The sequence below is a fragment of the Oncorhynchus gorbuscha genome, linkage group LG18 (assembly GCF_021184085.1).
Source record: "Oncorhynchus gorbuscha isolate QuinsamMale2020 ecotype Even-year linkage group LG18, OgorEven_v1.0, whole genome shotgun sequence".
NCBI classification, from domain to species: domain Eukaryota; kingdom Metazoa; phylum Chordata; class Actinopteri; order Salmoniformes; family Salmonidae; genus Oncorhynchus; species Oncorhynchus gorbuscha.
Window position 1 is genome coordinate 42,925,029 of NC_060190.1, and position 23,579 is coordinate 42,948,607.

The 23,579-nt window shown below is 43.1% G+C and overlaps 2 protein-coding genes across 3 annotated transcripts in view; both read left to right on the forward strand.

The window, feature by feature from the left end:
- The first annotated feature begins 547 nt into the window (after positions 1 to 547).
- LOC124003309 (plasticin-like) lies at positions 548 to 7,480 on the forward strand. The gene is made up of 9 exons (XM_046311456.1): positions 548 to 1,228; positions 3,889 to 3,949; positions 4,767 to 4,862; positions 5,003 to 5,167; positions 5,327 to 5,452; positions 5,776 to 5,996; positions 6,084 to 6,133; positions 6,308 to 6,381; positions 6,538 to 7,480. Exons 1-9 carry the CDS (start codon positions 663 to 665, stop codon positions 6,634 to 6,636), a joined length of 1,458 nt encoding a protein of 485 aa, XP_046167412.1. The 5' UTR covers positions 548 to 662; the 3' UTR covers positions 6,637 to 7,480.
- A 10,833-nt stretch (positions 7,481 to 18,313) lies between these two features.
- The window catches only part of timeless (timeless circadian clock), a 28,006-nt gene continuing 22,740 nt past the window's right edge, over positions 18,314 to 23,579 (forward strand). For both annotated transcript variants that reach the window (XM_046312424.1, XM_046312425.1), the window contains exon 1: positions 18,314 to 18,475. The gene's annotated coding sequence lies outside the window, so the exon portion shown is untranslated. The remainder of the gene's footprint in view (positions 18,476 to 23,579) is intronic.

The following is a 23,579-nucleotide window of genomic DNA, read 5'->3' on the forward strand; positions in this document are numbered from 1 at the left end:
TGATGCTGATGATGTCACTTATGTACATCTACTGTACCATTACAGATAAATGAAGGATATTAACAGTGAAAGAGAAGACAGACGATAGAGTGACAAGGAGTGGGACAAAGCAAGAGGAGGAGATGATTTGAAGAAATAAAAAGCAGAGAGCAGACACAGCATCCTACAAAGGATAGATCAGCTGTCAAGGTGAGGAGGGGGAGGTGGGCTTGGCGATGGGGACATCTTTAGAGATGAAGGCATTAACGTGGGAAACCGTTTGGCCTCCTGCTATGGACAAAAGGGAGGGGCAGATGGAAGAGAGAGAGAGAGAGATAACAAAGGGGGAAGAGGGCCTGCTACTGTGGGCCAGGGAGTGGCCTAAGACTCATGTATGTTGAGGAGTGATGGATAGAGGAAGGAGGCAGGGGCTCTGGAGACTAGGAGGGAGGGAAGTAGGGTGTGGCTGAGGAGGGGGTGTTTGCAGGGAGGCAGCGGGGGATGGGGGTGAGGCAGATGGGATGTCCAGCTCGTGTATATAAAAGCCACAGCACTCCTCAGTCAGACATCCTGTTGCTTCACTCCCTGCTCCCAGGCACCTTCGGCTCCACCAGACAGAGACAGTAAGGAGAGATAGATAGTTTGAAATAGTTAGCAAAATTACAGGCCACCAAATATCAACCATGAGCCACCCTTCAATGAACCACCCTTCAGGACGCGCCTCCACCTCCTACCGTCGCACATTCGGGGGCCCGAACCCCATCTCGATGTCCTCCTATTCGCCTTCATACTCCCGCATGCCAATATCCAGCGGGCACTACATGCGCTCTATATCACCCGTGGTGCCCACTCGCTCCTCCAACTACCACCACCAGCAGCGCCAGCGCTCCAGCACCCAGCCACCCCGTCTCACCTACGAAAAGGTGGACTTCCAGCTGGCCGACGTGGTCAACGCCGAGTTCCTGGCCACCCGCAGCAACGAGAAGGTGGAGCTGCAGGACCTCAACGACCGCTTCGCCAGCTTCATCGACAAGGTGCACTACCTGGAGCAGCAGAACAGCGGGTTGCAGCAGGAGCTGAGCCAGTTCAAGGGTCAGCAGCAGGAGGGACAGCCCAACCGGGCCACCGAGCTCTTCCAGGAGGAGCTGAGGGAGCTGAGGCGCCAGCTGGACCACGTGGGAAAGGAGAGGGACCAGTACCAGGTGGAGAGGGACAACCTGGCAGAAGACATGAACCTTATCAAACAGAGGTGGGTGACATGGATGAGAGAGTGGGAGGGAGGGGTGGGGTGTGAAGGATGTTTGGAGAGTGAGGGTTAAGGTAAGGGAGGATTGTAAGGATGCTTGGGTAGTGCATGGGTGCATGGGTGACGTACTGTAGAAAGATTTTAGGAGCAAGAAGTAGGGGGGAGGGGCGGTTGTTTGGGAAGTTCATGAGGGATGCAGAGAGATTTTGGGAGGTAGTGGTATTTGAAAAGGGGGGTGTAACGATTGAGAGTGTATTTCAGGAAGTTGGCAGACTAGCAGTTTTTTATACTCTGATGTTGATAGATACATTCTGGGCAGTGAGAAGACAGGGTGTGTGTCTGTGTACAGTCTGTGACTTTCACACCACCACCACCCTCCCATCACCCCCACTAATCTTTAAACAGACCCTTACACCACAATATTTATAGGCTGTATTTTAAACACTGATACAGGACCAGGGGTCTTTGGGCTCCAACCAAAAACTCCATACCAGCAGTGGTGGGCTGGCTGGGGTGTGGCACTTTGGAAGGATGAACACAAAAGCACCGCAGCATACTACCGCACTCTGTGCTTTACTGCAGTGTGTGTGTGTGTGTGTGTGTGTGTGTGTGTGTGTGTGTGTGTGTGTGTGTGTGTGTGTGTGTGTGTGTGTGTGTGTGTGTGTGTGTGTGTGTGTGTGTGTGTGTGTGTGTGTGTGTGTGTGTGTGTGTGTGTGTGTGTGTGTGTGTGCAAACACGCTAAATGTCATGGCATTGGGCAGGAAGTATCCAACATAAAAAAAGATGAAATGCTTCAGCATATCATAACCAAGCAATGAATGGGACACCAAGGAAAATAAGGCACTACAGTATTAGAACATTACTACTTGACCATTTATATAGTATTTACAAACTGTCAATGGACATTTCAGCAACTGTTGAGGCAGATTATTAAATCAAACAAATGCCATTAAACGGAAGATTAAACTTCCTGCATCCATGGAATGTAAATATAGGCAATAACACATTTCATTTTAAATGACACTGCAGTTCCATCAGCCCTTTCAAACCGAACCACAATATTTTTCTTTCAAACTCAAACTTGAGAAGAGCCAGACAACCAGTTATGGGAAACAGTATTTTTCCCCATTTGAGTTACAATTTCTGTAGACACCCACTAACTACATGTAAACGCACAAACACTCCCCATGTCCCTTCCCTGCCCCAGCGAGGGGTAGAGAGATGACAGAAGAGGGAGGGGAATGAGGTGTAGGTGGGGAGAAAAATAGCATCTGGAAAAATCAATGTGACTCAATGAGAGTGGCTCCATTAGGGGATGTTCAGTGTCCCCCTGTGATGATGGGACGGTGCCTGGGACCCCATTAGGGAAAAAGGACCCCTGTGACATGGCATGAATTAAAGATGAGGTGAGGCAGCAAGCCCCACACATGCAGTAACCCTCCCCCACACACACGCACACGTCAAGCAATCAAGTGACTGACCACAGGGACAGCCAATCCCCAGCGAGCCTGCTGTGATTCCATGTTAGATACAGAGTGGATATGGTGTGAACTGAATGATATCATTGGACTTATGATATCATTTTTGATGACTCATCACAACAGTGGAAGAGACACTCCGTGTTCTATGACCCTGTCCTATGATGACTAATACAAAACCAAAAGATTTATCAAACTCTTTTAACCTATTCGAATATCTATTCAACCAGGCTTTATATTTTTACGCTTTAAATCTGCTTATAAAACGTTAAGTATATTTGACATTTAGGAAAGGGAAGGCTTAGTCAGACCAGTCAGTATACTATTAGGCTTACGTAGTATAGACTTTGGTGGCAGAATGCCCAGAGCTGTCAGGTTTAAGACAGGGTGTGTCCAGATGACCTCCAAGAAGTGGTAATTAGCCAAATTTGTTTGATGTAGCAGCTGCTGACCCCATTGGATACGCTCCCAAATCCTTTTACAGGACAGTGAATTACCAAATTGATCCAGAGGCTTTTTGCCAGCTGATGCTTCTTTCTGAGGAGGAGACCTATGACACCCAGCCAGACATACTAGATCTGCATCCCAAATGGCACCCTATTCCCTATAAAGTGCACACCTTTTGACCAGAGACCTATGTAGGGAATAGCTTACAATTTGGGACAAACCCTCAGATAGCCCTTATGCAATTAGCACTGTGTTTCATCCTGTCCCAAGGCTTCAGCTTCCTTTATCCAGAGCTGGACGAAACCTAGACTATAACCCAAGTATTGTGAACGATATCAAATTAGTTCTAAAGTGCCATAAAGAGTTACATAGGGAATTTCCATGAATTGATGTATTCTAAGATGGAGGTCTGAGGTTCCATAAATAGATAATATGAATCTACAACAGGAATTTCCATAGGCCTATGCATGGACAGCGGAGTCAATCACCACCTTCCGGAGACACCTGAAACCCCACCTCTTTAAGGAATACCTAGGATAGGATAAGTAATCCCTCTCACCCCCCTTTAAGATTTAGATGCACTATTGTAAAGTGACTGTTCCACTGGATGTCATAAGGTGAATGCACCAATTTGTAAGTCGCTCTGGATAAGAGCGTCTGCTAAACGACTTAAATGTAAATGTAAATGTAAATGATTGTAATAAATATTTTCTCCTCGTATGTATTTTCTTCTTATAGACTGGATGAGGAGAATCAGAAGAGATCTGAGGCTGAGAGCAACCTGCTTGTCTTCCGCAAGGTTAACACACCCTAGACTCAAACCATCACAATGTACACCAAATCAATATATTGGGCAGCGAGTCAATAGTTGACAGTAAAAGTCTGATTGAAATTCTCAGCCTGGATAATCACATTTGGCTCGCCGGTTGTGATATCAGAGCCCAACCCAAAGCTTCCCTTACCTCATAGCCCTGCATAACAGTGACATCTTCTGTTTGGCTGAGATAGAGCTGATTATTATGATTACATTACAACTCTGAGAATCGTGCAATCATGGGTTTTCACTACAGATGTAGGATCTTAATTTGAGCCAGCTTGCTACAGCAGAAAAATAATCCTGCGGAAACAGGAAATATGAATTATTATGTGAATTCTAATTAATGGACATTTTTGTAGGGGTCCATGCATTTTTCAAGTCTAAAATTTCAAAGTGGAAATTGCAAACTTCAGAAGCCTTTTAAATCTAAAATACACTACAAGTTTTAAATGTCCTGCATTGCAGGCAAGTTCCCCTGCAACAGGGTGGTCAATTTAAGATCCTACATCTGTAGGAGCCAAATGGAAACAAACAGACCGAAATGGCGAGGGACTAATCTGAACTACTCTAATAAGAAATGCTTGTTTTCATTTTTTTTAAATGTACGGTTTTAACAGTATGCGCTAATGAATACAAACTAAGATACGTATGACAAAACACAATATTGATGGCATTGCATTGTTGATATAATACTGCATCCCACTCACTGTTAGAGTTATCTGATCAAGCCAAAGATATTTGTTTAACCTGTTTGGGGTTTGATGAAATACTTACTAATAACAGTTTGATCTGGAACCAGGATGTGGATGATGCCACTCTGTCTCGCCTGGAGCTGGAGAGGAAGATCGAGTCTCTGATGGATGAGATTGAGTTCCTCAAGAAGCTACATGATGAGGTAGATGCAGCTGCTGAAATGGTCGACCACAAATCATGGTCTTCATGATGATCCATGCATAATCATACCTTTTTGGATTCAACCTGCTATTTAGAGGCCTTTTTTTCCAATTGACCTCTCACTTGCTCTTGTCTTCTCAGGAGATCCAGGAGGTGCAAGTGAGTTTCCAGACCCAGCAAATGAAGATGGAGGTGGACCAGACTGCCAGGCCTGACCTGACCGCTGCCCTCAAGGACATCAGGGCCCAGTACGAGAACATCGCCTCCAAGAACATGTATGAGTCTGAGGAGTGGTACAAGTCCAAGGTGAGAGGAGAACAATGGACACACACACACACGACCTAATCACACACACACACACGCACACGCACACGCACACGCACACGCACACACGCACACATGCACACACACACACACAGAGAGTAACACCTGTTCTTATTTGTGTTTTGTTCTATGCTCCTGCAGTTTGCTGACCTGACAGACTCTGCCAAGCGTAACACTGATGCTATGAGGCAGTCCAAGCAAGAGCAAAACGAGCACAGGAGGCAGATGCAGTCCCTCAGCTGTGAGATTGATGCACTGAAGAGCACGGTGAGGCCTCACAGAACTTGCCTATTTGTCTGTAATCAACCCCAATTTACACTGGCTGAGTGAGCAACAACAGTACAATGATCTCAGGCTTAACCCAAAATGACTGCCAGCCATGAATCACCCAAGTGCGTCAGGCATGTAAGTAGAGGAGGATGCGAGTGAGCAAAATCCCTTATAATTTCCTTCCCCAATCTTCCCCCAGTGATGGAATACAGTGTTTTATAAGCCCATATGGGCTGGGCATCCTGAAGATGCAAGATAATCTATTAATAAAACCCCCCATTTCCTCCTGCCCTCACTGTATGTATGTGTGTATTTTTCAGAACGAGGCTCTACTAAGGCAGATGCGTGAGATGGAGGACCAGTTTGGTGTGGAGGCCAATAACTACCAGGACAACGTGGTCCGCCACGAGGACGAGATCCACCACCTGAAGGACGAGATGGCCCGACACCTGAGGGAGTACCAGGACCTGCTCAACGTCAAGATGGCCCTGGACATAGAAATCGCCACTTACCGCAAGCTGCTGGAGGGAGAGGAGAGCAGGTGAGGAGGATAAGGGTTAGGACATCCTTACTCGCATCTGATTATGAACACATTCCTGAGCTAACCTATTGCTTCATTTCTCTTTAGGATTACTGTTCCCATGCATCCCTCCCAGTATGGCCGTAGTGGTGATAGGGGTGAGTTCCATCACATTACCAATAATACTAGTCTTTATCTCTCAATGTATTTCCCTCTCCATGCAAATACCTATATACTTGCCAGTATTATCTTTATATTTAACATATCCATAATATATTAGATGTATATAAATGATCATGCACAGTATCTAAAATGGGCTTCTCCCCTCATAGGCTATGACCATACCCCAGACACCCCTAGCAGGAAGCCTGTGGTGATTAAGACAGTGGAGACTCGTGATGGAGAGGTAAACATTCCAAATATTTCCTGGTATCAAGAAAATGTGTTCCATACTTTCTATCTCCACCTTGATATTCAGTATACAGTGTAGTTTCACGAGAAAGCATTTGCAGGAAGTGGTGGAATTTGACTGAGGTTTGTTTCTCTTCTTCTCTTCCTCCAGGTGGTGAAGGAATCAAAGAAGGAGAAGGAGAGGAGTGAGAGGGATGGCAAACATGATACTAATGTCGGGGATCATGGCAGGGATGACCACGATGACTAGAATAGTTAGGTACCAATCACCTGTTCCAGATTCAGATGTAGCAATACAACACAAAAGAACAAAAAATAAATAGTTAAAAGCTACATACTCCATAATTGCTGTTCACATTTCACCCTTTAAGATCACATTTTTCTGTAGAGCAGAGAGCCTGTAGTATATATTTGTGCAATGTTAAAAGTTGACGAAATCTCATTTAGATAGCAAACTTAGTCACAGGATGTGATCGTGGTTCTAGTTTCAATAACCGATCATTCCTCATTGAAGATAAAATACAAAACAAAGACAACCATACATGATCATACCCAGACACGATAGTCCTATTTCTCCACGATAGGCAAATTGAACCTTTTTATCGATACACCACTTGAGGCCTTGATTTACAGTTAAATTATATACTTTTTTTTGTAGCTGAACTTATCATTCAATAAAATGGGTAAATGGAAAGTGGCAAAAACAAAGCAAAAGTTTTTTTTGTGATCCCTCCACAAAAAAAAAAACATCTCCGACATGGTACTCTCTCCAGTCGAAGGACATGATTTGATGTAGCTTTGAGAGACAGTGGACAACAATCAGTACAATTTTAAAAGGAGAGGGTCTTTGTATAGTGTCATGAAACTCTCAATGTAAAATATTCTGCCAGAGAGGGACCACCAATGGGATTGATTATAGACACATACAGAACAATCAAAGGCCACAGTAGCAGCACCACACACTCTGCTCACATTCCACTCACCTCAAAATAGAAGGGAAATGTGCTATGCGATTATATGAGAATATGTGTTTCTGACAGAAATAGAGAATAAAAAAGAAAAAGAAAATGCTAATAAAATAATCTGGGACAGAGCTATGGAGTTTATCTTTATTCATTTGTATTGTATACTCTCATACTACTACAAAATCCTGTATAAAATGGAGATACGGTTGACAATTGCAATGAATGTGTATTTGCATAAGTGAAACATGTCAATCAACAACTATTATACAGCAGAAATTAGTTAATTTGATTTATTACGCAGTATTACTTCATAATAACTAAGAAATCTGATTTCCAGTGCTCTTTTGTGTGAAGTGTACTATTTTAAAATAGAAAATATAGATCAGTTACTAGTTAATCAACATGGAGACTGGCACCTTGTGGGACAAAATGCAGCCAAGCAACTTCCGGTGAGTAATGCAGAGGCTGGTCATTGGTCCCAATGGAAATCTCTTAATGTACTTATCTTTTAAACAGGGCAACTGAGACCAAAATACAACTAGAGACGGAAATAGTCACTGTTCCATTCATTACATACTCTAAACAGGTGCACCTGGTTGTTGTCACTTTTAAGGCTTGACATATGTAATATGATATTATGTTTATGCAAATTATTTGAAAAATCTAATCTCACATGTTGACAATATACATTATTTTCTGCAAAACAAGAACATGCTGTATTATACCTTAGCAGCCACTGATGACACTAAAGTGCATGACCTACCGTTTAACAGCAGTGAAGGCTACGATTCACGAGCGCTGCATCGGCGGTGGTCACGCTGAACTTGAATGTGATTATTGGAAGAAATCAACAGCTGTACAGTACAGTATTATGTAGAGCTATTTTACACAAACAAATCTTACTGTCCATATGATTTTACAGGAAGAAAATGTTTAGCTGGGACAAGTGGTGATCACAACATTTCAATTAGGCTACACCTGGTTTTTGACAGGTATGTTGATGATAATGATAATGTAGGCTATTGATAATCCGGTATATGGCCAGTTATTGCTCGATATGTAGAAACTGGCCACATTAGGGCTACTCCCCTATGGCCAGCTACAGTGACTAACTGGTTTGCTGCTTTTCATAAACTAAGAGAGATTTAAAAAAAATATATATAGACTTGGTCATGAATAAAACAGCATTAAAAATGTTATTTAAGACGAAGGGGTTTATTGGTTCTGTTTTTGCTATGAACAAATGTAGGAATGTATTCACCCATAAAATTATTAATTCATTCAAGGTTTATACAATAGAACATTCCAACAGAAAAACAACAGTCCAAACCCCATGTCTCTACCATATATGGTTCAAAGGTTACCAACGATATACTCTGAGAATTTAGCATGTTTAGAGTGAATGGAATATTTTGAATGCATAGCAGGACAGGAAAATGGTCCAATTCACACACTTATCAAAAGAACATCCCTGGTCATCCTTACTGGCTCTGATCTGGCGGACTCACTAAACATAAAGCTTTGTTTGTAAATTATGTCTGAGTGTCGGAGTGTGCCCCTGGCTATCCGTAAATTAAAATAAAAAAAACTAAAAATGGTGCCAAATAATTTCATATATAAGAAATTGCTACTTAAGTATATTTTTTAAAATACTTTTGATACTTAAGTATAGTTAAAACCAAATACTTTTAGACTTTTACTCAAGCAGTAGTTTACTGGGTGACTTATACTTTTACTGGAGTCATTTTTTATTACGGTATCTTTACTTTTACTCAAGTATTACTCGAGTCCAAATTTGACATTTTTGGTTCCAACTGCCGTGTCTTCGTGAGACGCAGAGTAGGGGAACGGATGATCTCCCACCGTTAAGCACGGAGGAGGAGGTGTGATGGTGTGGGGTGCTTTGCTCTGACACTGTCAGTGATTTATTTCGAGTTCAAGGCACACTTAACCAGCATGGCTACCACAGCCGTCTGCAGCGATCCGCCTTAGTAGGATTATCATTTGTTTTTCAACAGGACAATGAACCAATACACCTCCGTGTAAGGGCTATGTGACTAAGGAGAGTGATGGAGTGCTGCATCAGATGACCTGGCCTCCACAATCACCCGAACCTCAACCCAATTGAGATGGTTTGGGATGAGTTGGATCACACAGTGAAGGAAAAGCAGCCAACAAGTGCTCAGCATATGTGGGAACTCCTTAAAAACTGTTGGAAAATAATTCATGCCAAGAGTGTGCAAATCTGTCATCAAGGCAAAGGGTGGCTACTTTGAAGAATGTAAAATATAAAATATATTTTGGTTTGTTTAACACTTTTTTTGGTTACTACATGATTCCATATGTGATATTTTATCATTTTGATCTCTTCACTATTATTATACAATGTGGAAAATAGTCAAATAAAGAAAAACCCTTGAATGAGTAGGTGTGTCCAAGCATTTGACTGGTACTGTATATACTGTATATACTGGTACTGCCTGTTTTGCGTGTTATTTTGGCATTCATTCATGTCACATACCAGTTTGCACCCAATATTTTAAAAAATGGCTTACTAATGCCGCATACAAACATAGTCTCTTTCTTGAGTAAGGCAGCTCCAAAATGCAGGTGTTTCAGCCTAGCTCTGTGCTTTCTGTGGTTAGAGGGGCAGCCAGTGGAATATACCGAGCGTAGGCGTTGGTAATCATCTTTAGTTGCGCCGTGATTGGTTCAGTGTTCTGTCACTCATGGGAACACTAGATCACTGCAGAATCTACAGTGAGAGCTAGACAGTTCAAGTCCTCTTGGGTACTGCCATAGATTTACATTAGAAGTGTCCAGCCAATAAGTCTCAACGTCATTGGCCACAGATAAAATGACGTCAAATCACATTATATCTAACGTAGCTTTGATTGGACTGATCATGTAACTTTCAAAATCTTAGCTAGCAAGCTAGACAAGCAGTCATCGTCATGTACCACGTCAACAATCTACTGGCAAATCCTTTTCAAGCCTTGTCATATGAAAATAAATTATAGATAAAAGGTATCGGTGCTCATCGGCCATTGGAAATAAACATTACACAACAAGTCAAAAATCGCATATTCAACAATGAGTGGTTTGGAAGTAATCAGTGGCTAACTGCAAGCGTTGCAAAGCAATCACTATTTTGCTTTGCCTGTCTGCTATTTGGTAGAGAGGGTGTGTGGTCCAAGTCTGAGTTTAAGGATATAAAGCATCGGTCTGAAATGGCCTCTTTTCCAAGCTCAAAAGGATACAGTTGATTCGGAAAGTATTCAGACCACTTGACTTTTTCCACATTTTGTTACGTTGCAGCCTTATTCTAAAATTGATTAAATAAATGCAAATCCTCATCAATCTACACAGAATACCCCATGATGACAAAGCAAAAACAGGTTTTTAGAATTTTTGCAAATGTATTAAAAATAAAAAACAGAAATACCTTATTTACATAAGTATTCAGATCACATGCTATGAGACTCGAAATTGAGCTCAGATATATCAATGTTTCCATTGATCATCGTTGAGATGTTTCTACGACTTTATCCAATTGTGGTAAGTTCAATTGATTGGACATGATTTGGAAAGGCACATACCTGTCTATATAGAGTCCCACAGTTGACAGCGCATGTCAGAGCAAAAACCAAGCCATGATGTCAAAGGAATTGTCCGTAGTGCTCCGTGACAGGATTGTGTCGAGGTCCCCAAGAACACAGTGGCCTCCATCATTCTTAAATGGAAGAAGATTGAAACGACCAAGACTCTTGCTAGAGCTGGCCGCCTGGCCAAACTGAGCAATCGGTGAAGAAGGACCTTGGTCAGGGAGGTGACCAAGAACCCAATGGTCACTCTGACAGAGCTCCAGCATTCCTCTGTGGAGATGGGGGAACCTTCCATAAGGACAACCATCTCTGCAGAATTCCACCAATCAGTTCTTCATGGTAGAGTGGCTAGACAGAAGACACTTCTCAGTAAAAGGCACATGACAGCCCGCTTGGAGTTTGCCAAAAGGCACCTAAAGACTCTTATACCATGAGAAACAAGATTCTCTGGTCTGATGAAACCAAGATTGAACTATTTGGCCAGAATGCCAAACGTTACGTCTGGAGGAAACCTGGCACCATTCCTACGGTGAAGCATGGTGGTGGCAGCATCATGTTGTGGGGATGTTTTTCAGCGACAGGGACTGGGAGACTAGTCAGGATCAAGGGAAAGATGAACGGCGCAAAATACAGAGAGATCCTTGATGAAAACCTGCTCCAGAGTGCTCAGGACCTCAGACTGGGGCGAAGGTTCACCTTCCAACAGGACAACGTCCCTAAGCACACAGCCAAGACAATGCAGGAGTGGTTTCAGAACAAGTCTCTGAATGTCCATGAGTGGCCCAACCAGAGCCCGGACTTGAACTCGATCAAACATCTCTGGAGAGACCTGAAAATAGTTGTGCAGCGATGCTCCTGATCCAACCTGACAGAGCTTGAGTGGATCTGCAGAGATGAATGGGAGAAACTCCCCAAATACAGTTGTGCCAAGCTTGTAGCGTTATAGCCAAGAAGACTTGAGGCTGTAATTGCTGCCAAAGAGGCTTCAACAAAGTACTGAGAAAAGGGTCTGAAGTCTTATGTAAATGTTATATTTCAGTTTATTTATTTTGTATAAATTTGCAAACATTTCAACAAACCTGTTTTTGCTTCGTCATTATGGGGTATGGTGTGTAGATTGATGAGGGGAAATAACAATTTAATCCATTTTAGAATAAGGCTGTAACGTAATAAAATGTGGAAAAAGTCAAGGGGTCTGAATACTTTCCGAATGCACTGTAAACATTGACTCGCAACTGCATGGGCTTGAAAAGTTTGAATCCATTGGCCATGCTGTAAATAAAATAAAATGTTATTTGTCACATGCACCGAATACAACAGGTGTAGTAGACCTTAGTGAAATGCTTACTTACAAGCCCTTAACCAACAATGCAGTTTTAAGAAAATACCTTAAAAAAGTAAGAGATAAAAGTAACAAATAATTAAAGAGCAGCAGTAACAGCTTCTACCCAAAGCCATAAGACTCCTGAACATCTAGTCAAATGGCTACCCAGACTATTTGCATTGCCCCCTCCCCTCTTTTACACCGCTGCTACTCTCTGTTGTTATCATCTATGCATAGTCACCTTACTAACTCTACCTACATGTACATATTACCTCAACTAACCGGTGAGCCCGCACATTGACTTTGTACTGGTACCCCCCTGTATATAGTCTCGCTATTGTTATTTTACTGCTGCTCTTTAATTACTTGTTACTTTTATTTCTTATTCTTTACTCATATTTTTTTTAAACTGCATTGTTGGTTAAGGGCTCGTAAGTAAGCATTTCACTCTTTTATTCGGCGCATGTGACTAACAACATTTGATTTGATTTAATATATTGTGCACTAGTTGTTGTTTACAAATATACATAGGCCGTCACCCCGTGTCTTACCAGAGGCTGCTTTCTATCCTGCGGATAGAGTGCATAACCCGCCAGCTGTATGTTATTATGTTGTTGTTCAGCCACAACTTGGATACGTGTCCAAGTTGGTTGTTTTTTGTTTTGACGCCACCGTTATAGTGCAATTAATCTATTGTTTATTGTTGTGTTATATAGTGGCATTGCTGGCATGCATCTTTAAAAAAATAGTTTAGTTTGTCCTTCCAAGACACCTCAGAGGAGGAAAGGGGGAGTACCATCCTACGTAGTGAATTTCATAAAAATGCATATTGTAAAACATAAAAAGTTATTATATTTAGATAAAACTATACTAAATATAATCACGTCACCAAATAACTGATTAGCATCAACAGTACTCTGTAGGGTAACACCATGGTATAGCCGGAGGACAGCTATCTTCCGTCCTCCTCTGGGTACATTGACATCAACACAAACCTAGGAGGCTCCATAGACGTACACAGTAATTAGGGTAGCGCACAATTGGCCCAGTGTCGTTAGGGTTTTGCCGGGGTAGGGCGTCATTGTAAATAATAATTTGGTCTTTACTGACTTGCCTCGTTAAATAAAGGTTAAATTAAAAATTAAAATAAACTTCCGGAGGATGTCCTCCAGCCTATCAGAGCTCTTGCAGCATGAACTGACATGTAGTCCACCCAATCGAGGGATAAGAGAAATAATCTAGTACTGAAAGCACAAGCTACAGCTAGCTAGCACTACAGTGTATAAAATGTGATGAGTAGTTGACTCAAAGAGAAAGACAATATTTGAACAGTTTTGAACAAATGAATTTCTTCCAAAATGAAGAAGCAAGAAAGAAATAGAGCTAGAGAGTAATTGTTTTCCAGTTTCACTTACTTAGCTAGCAAATACAGCTAGTAGCCTACTGAAACACCCTGCTCAGAGGGATGCTATGTTATCTAGCTGGCTATGACTTACCAACACAACTCTTCCAAGTCAAGGTAAGCTTTTAGTTGTATTACTTTATTGTCACCGGAGCCCACCGGTGTAACCACTTACTGAGTGTACACTACCTTTACTGCATGATTGTTGCAGTGACTTTTATTTAGCTAATATGGTGACAATGATGTAGGCTGTGTGTGGGAAGTTTTTTTGCCTGTTCGCATGCAGCAGTTGTGTTGTGCATTGAAGTCCACAAACAAAGGGAACAGAAAGAATACAATGTGGCTGTTATGAGAGTGAACGGTGTTTACTCGATCAGGGGTGTATTCCAGGCACAGAAACAAACCACTGGTTGACTTGAACTGGTACAGACAGACAGAAAACACAGGTATAAATACCCAAAGGTTAAGTGGGGAAGATGGGCCACACCTGGAGGGGGTGGAGACAAGCACATGGACAGGTGAAACAGATCAGGGCGTGACAAAGTTGTAAACTTTCATAGGCTAGGTTGTAGCAACCTCATGATGGGTATTGGGAAAATTTGAGTATCATGTAGAGCCTAAACCTATCGCTGTCACATTGAACTGGGTAAATTGAATATGAATGAGAGTCCTCCAATATTCTGTAATAGAAATAAAGCCATGCTCAAAATCGTCCTCTCTCATCTTAAACGGCACTGACGGCCACTGAGATCGACATGCTAAAATCGCCACTGAGTTTGAGTATCCCGGATTTACGTTTACTATGTTATGTCTAGTCTATGAGAAGAGGCTGAATCTTCGTATTCTGATAGCAGAAGTTGCATGTAAGTGTCAAGTGTGGACAGCCTGAGTAGGCAGTAGTTATACAATGTAGCAAGCTACCAGGTTTTGATCATTGTGTGTGTTGGTCCCTTTAAGGACTAACCAATACTGTGAACATCCGTCTAGACAGTTCTTAGGAAATAGGAATCCAGTTTTTCGTGAATGCGAATTGGGACAGGACACGCCGTTGACGCTTAGGAGAACGGTGTGAGAGGGTGACCGCTCACCGGAAATGGAGTCCCTAGAGAAAGCAAGAACAAGATGGTTGTCAGGAGAAGTGTTGTACTATCATAAGGAGACGTATACTTGGGAAATGGAGGGAAAAAGAGAGGGAGGGAGGGAAGAAGAGGGTGAGCTTGAGTCAGATAAAAATTGTGGGAAAAAGTGAGATGGTTTGTTAAAGAAGAATGTTAGAAAGTGTAAGCAGAGGGAGCTGAAGACAGGAGGAGAAATGGACATGAATGAGGGTGAAATATCGGAGGTGGTAGGTGTGAAGTTATCAGAGACAGAGGTATGCACCAAGAGTCAGGAAAAAGATGAGTCCGTGGCAGTAGGAGTGAAGTTTATGGAAAAAGTGGACTCTTGCCTTTTGGCTAATCCATTTGTGGTTTCACGGTGGGTGAAAAAAGAGTCGGGTAATGTGGAATCGGCGAGGGTAACCAGAAGTGGTCTGGTGATAATTGTTTGTATTTCTGTTGGTCAGAGGGAGAAGGTGCTCGGAGTAAAACAAATGGGGGCAAGTAAAGTTAATTGTTTCACTCACTCTCAAGGAAAGGGCACCAATGAAAGGAGGGATAACTGGGTAGCAGTAAATATAAAAGTTGACCAGTTGAGGGGAAAGATCTCCGCTGTATGTGATGCTCGTCGTTTGATGCAACGCAGACAGGGTGGGGAGAGTGAGGAAACCGAAGTCATTGTTTGTTCTTTTGAGTTTTGAAGTTGTCTTTACATTTACATTTACATTTAAGTCATTTAGCAGACGCTCTTATCCAGAGCGACTTACAAATTGGTGCATTCACCTTATGACATCCAGTGGAACAACCACTTTACAATAGTGCATCTAAATCTTAAAGGGGGGGGGGTGAGAAGGATTACTTATCCTATCCTAGGTGTTCCTTAAAGAGGTGGGGTTTCAGGTGTCTCCGGAAGGTGGGGATTGACTCCGCTGTCCTGGCGTCGTGAGGGAGTTTGTTCCACCATTGGGGGTGCCAGAGCAGCGAACAGTTTTGACTGGGCTGAGCGGGAACTGTACTTCCTCAGTGGTAGGGAGGCGAGCAGGCCAGAGGTGGATGAACGCAGTGCCCTTGTTTGGGTGTAGGGCCTGATCAGAGCCTGGAGGTACTGGGGTGCCGTTCCCCTCACAGCTCCGTAGGCAAGCACCATGGTCTTGTAGCGGATGCGAGCTTCAACTGGAAGCCAGTGGAGAGAGCGGAGGAGCGGGGTGACGTGAGAGAACTTGGGAAGGTTGAACACCAGACGGGCTGCGGCGTTCTGGGTGAGTTGTAGGGGTTTAATGGCACAGGCAGGGAGCCCAGCCAACAGCGAGTTGCAGTAATCCAGACGGGAGATGACAAGTGCCTAGATTAGGACCTGCGCCGCTTCCTGTGTGAGGCAGGGTCGTACTCTGCGGATGTTGTAGAGCATGAACCTACAGGAACGGGCCACCGCCTTGATGTTAGTTGAGAACGACAGGATGTTGTCCAGGATCACGCCAAGGTTCTTAGCGCTCTGGGAGGAGGACACAATGGAGTTGTCAACCGTGATGGCGAGATCATGGAACGGGCAGTCCTTCCCCGGGAGGAAGAGCAGCTCCATCTTGCCGAGGTTCAGCTTGAGGTGGTGATCCGTCATCCACACTGATATGTCTGCCAGACATGCAGAGATGCGATTCGCCACCTGGTCATCAGAAGGGGGAAAGGAGAAGATTAATTGTGTGTCGTCTGCATAGCAATGATAGGAGAGACCATGTGAGGTTATGACAGAGCCAAGTGACTTGGTGTATAGCGAGAATAGGAGAGGGCCTAGAACAGAGCCCTGAGGGACACCAGTGGTGAGAGCGCGTGGTGAGGAGACAGATTCTCGCCACGCCACCTGGTAGGAGCGACCTGTCAGGTAGGACGCAATCCAAGCGTGGGCTGCGCCGGAGATGCCCAACTCGGAGAGGGTGGAGAGGAGGATCTGATGGTTCACAGTATCGAAGGCAGCCGATAGGTCTAGAAGGATGAGAGCAGAGGAGAGAGAGTTAGCTTTAGCAGTGCGGAGCGCCTCCGTGATACAGAGAAGAGCAGTCTCAGTTGAATGACTAGTCTTGAAACCTGACTGATTTGGATCAAGAAGGTCATTCAGAGAGAGATAGCGGGAGAGCTGGCCAAGGACGGCACGTTCAAGAGTTTTGGAGAGAAAAGAAAGAAGGGATACTGGTCTGTAGTTGTTGACATCGGAGGGATCGAGTGTAGGTTTTTTCAGAAGGGGTGCAACTCTCGCTCTCTTGAAGACGGAAGGGACGTAGCCAGCGGTCAGGGATGAGTTGATGAGCGAGGTGAGGTAAGGGAGAAGGTCTCCGGAAATGGTCTGGAGAAGAGAGGAGGGGATAGGGTCAAGCGGGCAGGTTGTTGGGCGGCCGGCCGTCACAAGACGCGAGATTTCATCTGGAGAGAGAGGGGAGAAAGAGGTCAGAGCACAGGGTAGGGCAGTGTGAGCAGACCAGCGGTGACGTTTGACTTAGCAAACGAGGATCGGATGTCGTCGACCTTCTTTTCAAAATGGTTGACGAAGTCATCTGCAGAGAGGGAGGAGGGGGGGGAGGAGGATTCAGGAGGGAGGAGAAGGTGGCAAAGAGCTTCCTAGGGTTAGAGGCAGATGCTTGGAATTTAGAGTGGTAGAAAGTGGCTTTAGCAGCAGAGACAGAGGAGGAAAATGTAGAGAGGAGGGAGTGAAAGGATGCCAGGTCCGCAGGGAGGCGAGTTTTCCTCCATTTCCGCTCGGCTGCCCGGAGCCCTTTGCCCGACAAAGTGAAGTTAGGATATAGAAGTTAAACTGTACGAGTGTATGTGCCGAATACATTACGATGTTACAGGTGTCAAGCTTATGGGCATGTGGCAGCAGTGTGTAGGAGCTCCCTCCAAGGTATGAGAAGTGTGCAGAAGGGCATGAGACAAAGGAATGTGTAGTATTGGGGAAAGTAGCGGAATGTGTTAATTGTAGGGGTGCCCATGGGGCTGGGGATCAGAAATGTCCTGTGCGAAAGAGGCAGATTGAGGTTTCCAGGGTTAGAGTAGTGCTGAAGTTGTCATAGGTAGTGAAGAAAGTAGAGGAAGATGGGTTGGAGGGGGGGGGAGATATACCAGTACAGGGGGATAGGCCAAAAAGTTATACGTTTCAGTAAGATTGGATTTTTGGCATTTATAGCAAAGGTTATCAACTGTACTGCAGGGATGGAACGGAAGTCGCAGAAAATGTAGGTTGTGGTGGCAGCAAAGAGATATTTTGGTGTGCGAGACTTGACATCAGGGTGTGTTAAGTGGTGATGTCCCATCCTTTCAGGATGATGGCATGATGTAGGAATAAATACATTTAATTAGTGGAGTAGGGTGGTATTCATTTAATTTTATATAATTTTGAAATTGTTAAATGGTAGGGTATTTATTGATTACATTTTTTATTTTCAAGCAAAGAATAAGGGAGTTATACTCCAGTCTAGTAGGTGGCGGTAATGCAGCATATGGGATGTCAACCGACGTTAAACGTCATAGAAGAAGAAGAAGAACATCCGTCTAGAATCGTCACGAATAGTTTAGGCGCTAAACTGGACAGTGCATATGGACTTCTCTTATTGTGAAAATGACATTTTCATTACTTAGCTAATATCTATAGAAATATATTAATAACTGTAGTCAGAACACAAAGGTCCATTTTACCATCACCGCGGTCTGGTATGTATAGTTGCCAACTTTGTGTGATTGAATGATTGTGTAAACGAACATTAGTATTTTTTGCTAGCTTAGCTAACTGAGCAAACACCGCATCGGCAAACGATGGAATTGCTTGTTTAAACAAAATCACTTATACATCATGTTATAATGTGTGCGTGTCATACCTGTTTAATCTTCCATAACAGTGGAGTGAAATGCGTTGATAACATTTGCTTCATTTAGCTAATGTTCCCTGGCCAACCACGCTGGTCAAGTCATACCTGTCCAGTTTATACAAACGTGTGTGCTTGTATCTTCCCGCCAGGAGTCGTTTACTAAGCACTGAATGTGTGTTGCATCCAGTTACAAGTACAACTGCTATTCTGTGATCATCCTACATTCAGAAGCGAAATCACCCCATATAGAACCAATCAGTCGATATAATCGACTCGTAATGAATCAGACAGTGGGGCGCTTGATTTCTGATGACAGTTGTCGATTATATTGACTGATTGGAATTGTATCGGGTGACTAAATGCTGTCCCTGTTTTTGCAGTTTTTTTACTAATACATTTTTTTGACAGCATTGCGTGCTGACTTGTAGTCTGATTAATACACAATTAGTTGATTTGATATGACTAGCTGAGTTGTAGAAATGTCCAGGTGAGAAGTGTGGTTAAGGTTTAAAATCAGATGCAAAATAAATAAGTAGGTGGGGTTTATCATACATAAAGGTGAAATAAAAAAAAGCACTTCGTGGCTGTCTTAACTAGCTAGTGACAACACTGGTGTCAGCAGAAATAGTACTTCAATACAGTGCAGCGTTATTATAATATTATTAAGTGTCTGAGATGATAATCATTAAGTCCCAAAAGTAAATATGTTGTTTGGAAAACAGACTGACACATTGTCAGCTGGTTGGCAAAATATATGCATTTGCATTGGAGCACCTATATCTTGACTGAATAATGCTATCAAAAGGATAACATCAAATCAACATAATTTAGGCTGCCTAGTCATTTGCCTCAAGTGTTAGGTCCCATCATGGTGTGTACATCAAAGCCTTGTCGTAAATACTTAGGCTGTTACATAGCCAGTCATCTCCATTTTAAAGTGAATGACTTCATTTGATTGCAGTGCAGAATAGTCTTGGGCCAGAATATAAGCAACTCTTTTTATCACTGGGTTTTCAAACCGTTAATGCACCAATAAATTGCCTTTTGTGCCCAAGTTGAGTGGTCTCTGTTACGCCCTTGCTCAGTCCAAGTCAAGTCTCCCTTGTGTAACTTCTCACAGCTTGGTTCTGTTTCATATTTGCCTGTCGCAGAGCACTTGTTTCTGGCCAGCCATAGTTATATGACCAGGGTCTCGTTTTCTACGGCTGTTCATGCTTTCCACCTGGCTACCCCTACTCCGCACCCCCTACAGCAATTTGCCCAAGCCTCCCCATTTCTCCTTCACCTAAATCCAGATAGCTGATGTTCTGAAAGAGCTGCAAAACCTGGACCCCTACAAATCAGCTGGGCTAGACAATCTGGAACCTCTCTTTCTAAAATTATCCGCCGCAATTGTTGCAACCCCTATTACTAGCCTGTTCAACCTCTTTCGTATCGTCTGAGATCCCTAAAGATCGCTGCCTTTCTAAAGTCTTCATAAGCCAAGTTAACAAACAGATCATCGACCATTTTAAATCCCACCGTACCTTCTACACTATGCAATCTGGTTTCCGAGCTGGTCATGGGTGCACCTCGATAAAAGACAATACTGTGCAGCCATCTTCGTCGACCTGGCCAAGGCTTTCGACTCTGTCAATCACCACATCCTCATCGGCAGACTCAACAGCCTTGGTTTCTCAAATGACTGCCTTGTCTGGTTCACCAAGTACCTCTGAGTTCAGTGTGTCAAATCGGAGGGCCTATTGTCCGGACCTCTGGCAGTCTCTATGGAGGTGCCACAGGGTTCAATTCTCGGGCCGACTTGTTTCTCTTTATACATCAATTAGAGGTCGACCGATTAATCGGAATGGCTGATTAATTAGGGCCGATTTAGAGTTTTCATAACAATCGGAAATCGTTTTTGGGGGGGGGGCGATTTTGCCGATTTTATTTATATATTTTTTTACACCTTTATTTAAGTAGGCAAGTCCGTTAAGAACACATTCTTATTTTCAATGACGGCCTAGGAACGGTGGGTTACCTGCCTTGTTCAGGGGCAGAACCACAGATTTTCACCTTGTCAGCTCTGGGATTCAATCTTGCAACCTTACGGTTAACTAATCCAATGCTCTAACCACCTGATTACATTGCACTCCACGAGGAGCCTGCCTGTTACGCGAATGCAGTAGAAGCCAAGGTAAGTTGCTAGGTAGCATTAAACTTACCTTGTAAAAAAACAATCAATCATAATCACTAGTTAACGACACATGATTGATGATATTACTAGTTTATCTAGCGTGTCCTGCGTTGCATATAATCGATTCAACGCTGGGGGATGATTTAGCTAAATGAAATCCAGGTTAGCAAGCAATATTAACCAGGTGAAATTGTGTCACTTCTCTTGCGTTCATTGCATGCAGAGTCAGGGTATATGCAACAGTTTGGGTAGCCTGGCTCATTGCGAACTAATTTGCCAGAATTCTACGTAATTATGACATAACATTGAAGGTTGTACAATGTAACAAGAATATTTAGACTTAGGGATGCCACCCGTTAGATAAAATACCGAACGGTTCTGTATTTCACTGAAATAATAAACGTTTTGTTTTCTAAATGATAGTTTTCGGATTCGACCATATTAATGACTAAAGGCTCGTATTTCTGTGTTATTATGTTATAATTAAGTCTATGATTTGATATTCGATAGAGCAGTCTGACTGAGCGATGGTAGGCAGCAGCAGGCTCGTAAGCATTCATTCAAACAAAACTTTAGTGTGTTTTGCCAGTAGCTCTTCGCAAGCACAGCGCTGTTCATGACTTCAAGCCTATCAGCCTAATGGCTGGTGTAACCGATGTGAAGTGACTAGCTAGTTAGCGGGATGCGCTCTAATAGCGTTTCAAACGTCACTCGATCTGAGACTTGGAGTAGTTATTCCCCTTGCTCTGCAAGGGCCTCGGCTTTTGTGGAGCGATGGGTAATGCTGCTTGTGGCTGTTGTCGTTGTGTTCCTGGTTCGAGCCCAGGTAGGGGCGAGAAGAGGGACGGAAGCTATACTGTTACACTGGCAATACTAAAGTGCCTATAAGAACATCCAATAGTCAAAGGTATGTGAAATACAAATGGTATAGAGAGAAATAGTCCAATAAATACTATATTAACTACAACCTAAAACCTCTTACTTTGGAATATTGAAGTCTCGTGTTAAAAGGAACCACCAGCTTTCATATGTTCTGAGCAAGGAACTTAAACGTTAGTTCGCTTTCTTACATGGCACATATTGCACTTTTACTTCTCGAACACTTTGTTTTTGTATTGTTTAAACCAAATTGAACATGTTTCATTAGTTATTTGAGGCTAAATAGATTTTTATTGATGTATTATATTAAGTTAAAATAAGTGTTCATTCAGTATTGTTGTAATTGTAATTATTACAAATAAATAAATAAATTGTCCGATTAATCGGTATCGGCTTTTTTGGGGGGTCCTCCAATAATCGGTATTGGCGTTGAAACATCATAATCAGTCGACCTCTAACATCAAATATGTTGCTCTTGCTGCTGGTGGTTCTCTGATCCACCGCTACTCAGACGACACCATTCGGTATACTTCTGACCCTTCTTTGGACACTGTTGTCAAACCTCCAGACGAGATTCAATGCCATACAACACTCCTTCCGGGGCCTCCAACTGCTCTTAAATGCATGTCAAACTAATTGCATGCTCTTCAACCGATCGCTGCCCGCACTGTAAACTCTCCTTCAATCGAGGCTCGGCTTCCTATTTCGCAACAAAGCATCCCTCACTCATGCTGCCAAACACCCTTGTAAAACTAACTATCCTACCGATCCTTTACTTCGGTGATGTCATTTACAAAATAGCCTCCAACTCTCTACTCAGCAAATTGGATGCAGTCTATCACAGTGCCATCTGTTTTGTCACCAAAGCCCCATATACTACCCACCTTTGCGTCCTGTATGCTGTCGTTGGCTCTCCCTTGCTTCATATTCGTCGGCAAATTCACTGGCTCCAGGTCTATAAATCTATAAATCTTTTCTAGGTAAAGCCCCGCCTTATCTCAGCTCACTGATCACCATAGCGGCACCCGCCCGTAGCTCGCGCTCCAGCAGGCATATTTCACTGGTCATCCCCAAAGTCAACTTCTCCTTTGGTCGCCTCTCCTTCCAGTTCTCTGCTGCCAATGACTGGAACGAATTGCAAAAATTCTCCCTCACTAACTTTAAGCATCAGCTGTCAGAGCAGCTTACTGATCTTTGCAACTGTACACAGCCCATCTGTTAATTGCCCACCCAACTACATCCCCATATATATTTTTTTGCTTCTTTGCACCCCAGTATCTCTACTTGCTCATTCATCTTCTGCACATCTATCACTTCAGTGTTTTAGTTTCTAAATTGTAATTATTTCACCCTTATGGCTTATTTATTGCCTTACCTCACTAATCGTACTATATTTGCACACACTGTATATAGATTTTTCTATTGTGTTATTGACTGTACGTTTTGTTTGTGTAACTCTGTTGTTTGTGTCGCACTGCTTTGCTTTATCTTGGCCAGGTTATAAATGAGAACTACTTCTCAACTGGCCTACCTGGTTAAATAAAGGTGAAATAAAATACAAAAGGAGTATGGCACCTTTGTCTACTTTTCTGATATTCAAATCTGAAATCAGAACAGCAATGACTACTACCACGCACACACACACACACACACACCTTCAACCATAAGTTCATTCCTTTATCATACCAATCTATTCAACCTAACTAGGCTGGACAATAGAACGAGTCAAAATTTAGCCAAGGTTGAAAACTGCCAAAAGAATGTTGGCTGAGCTGGACAGTAGCGCGAGCCCAAAGTAAATTAATGGAATTGAACGACAGGTGGGCAGGTCTCATTGCCAACAATAGCAAAGCAGGCATTGTGACGTAAAACAATAAGCTGGGAATAGAATGTT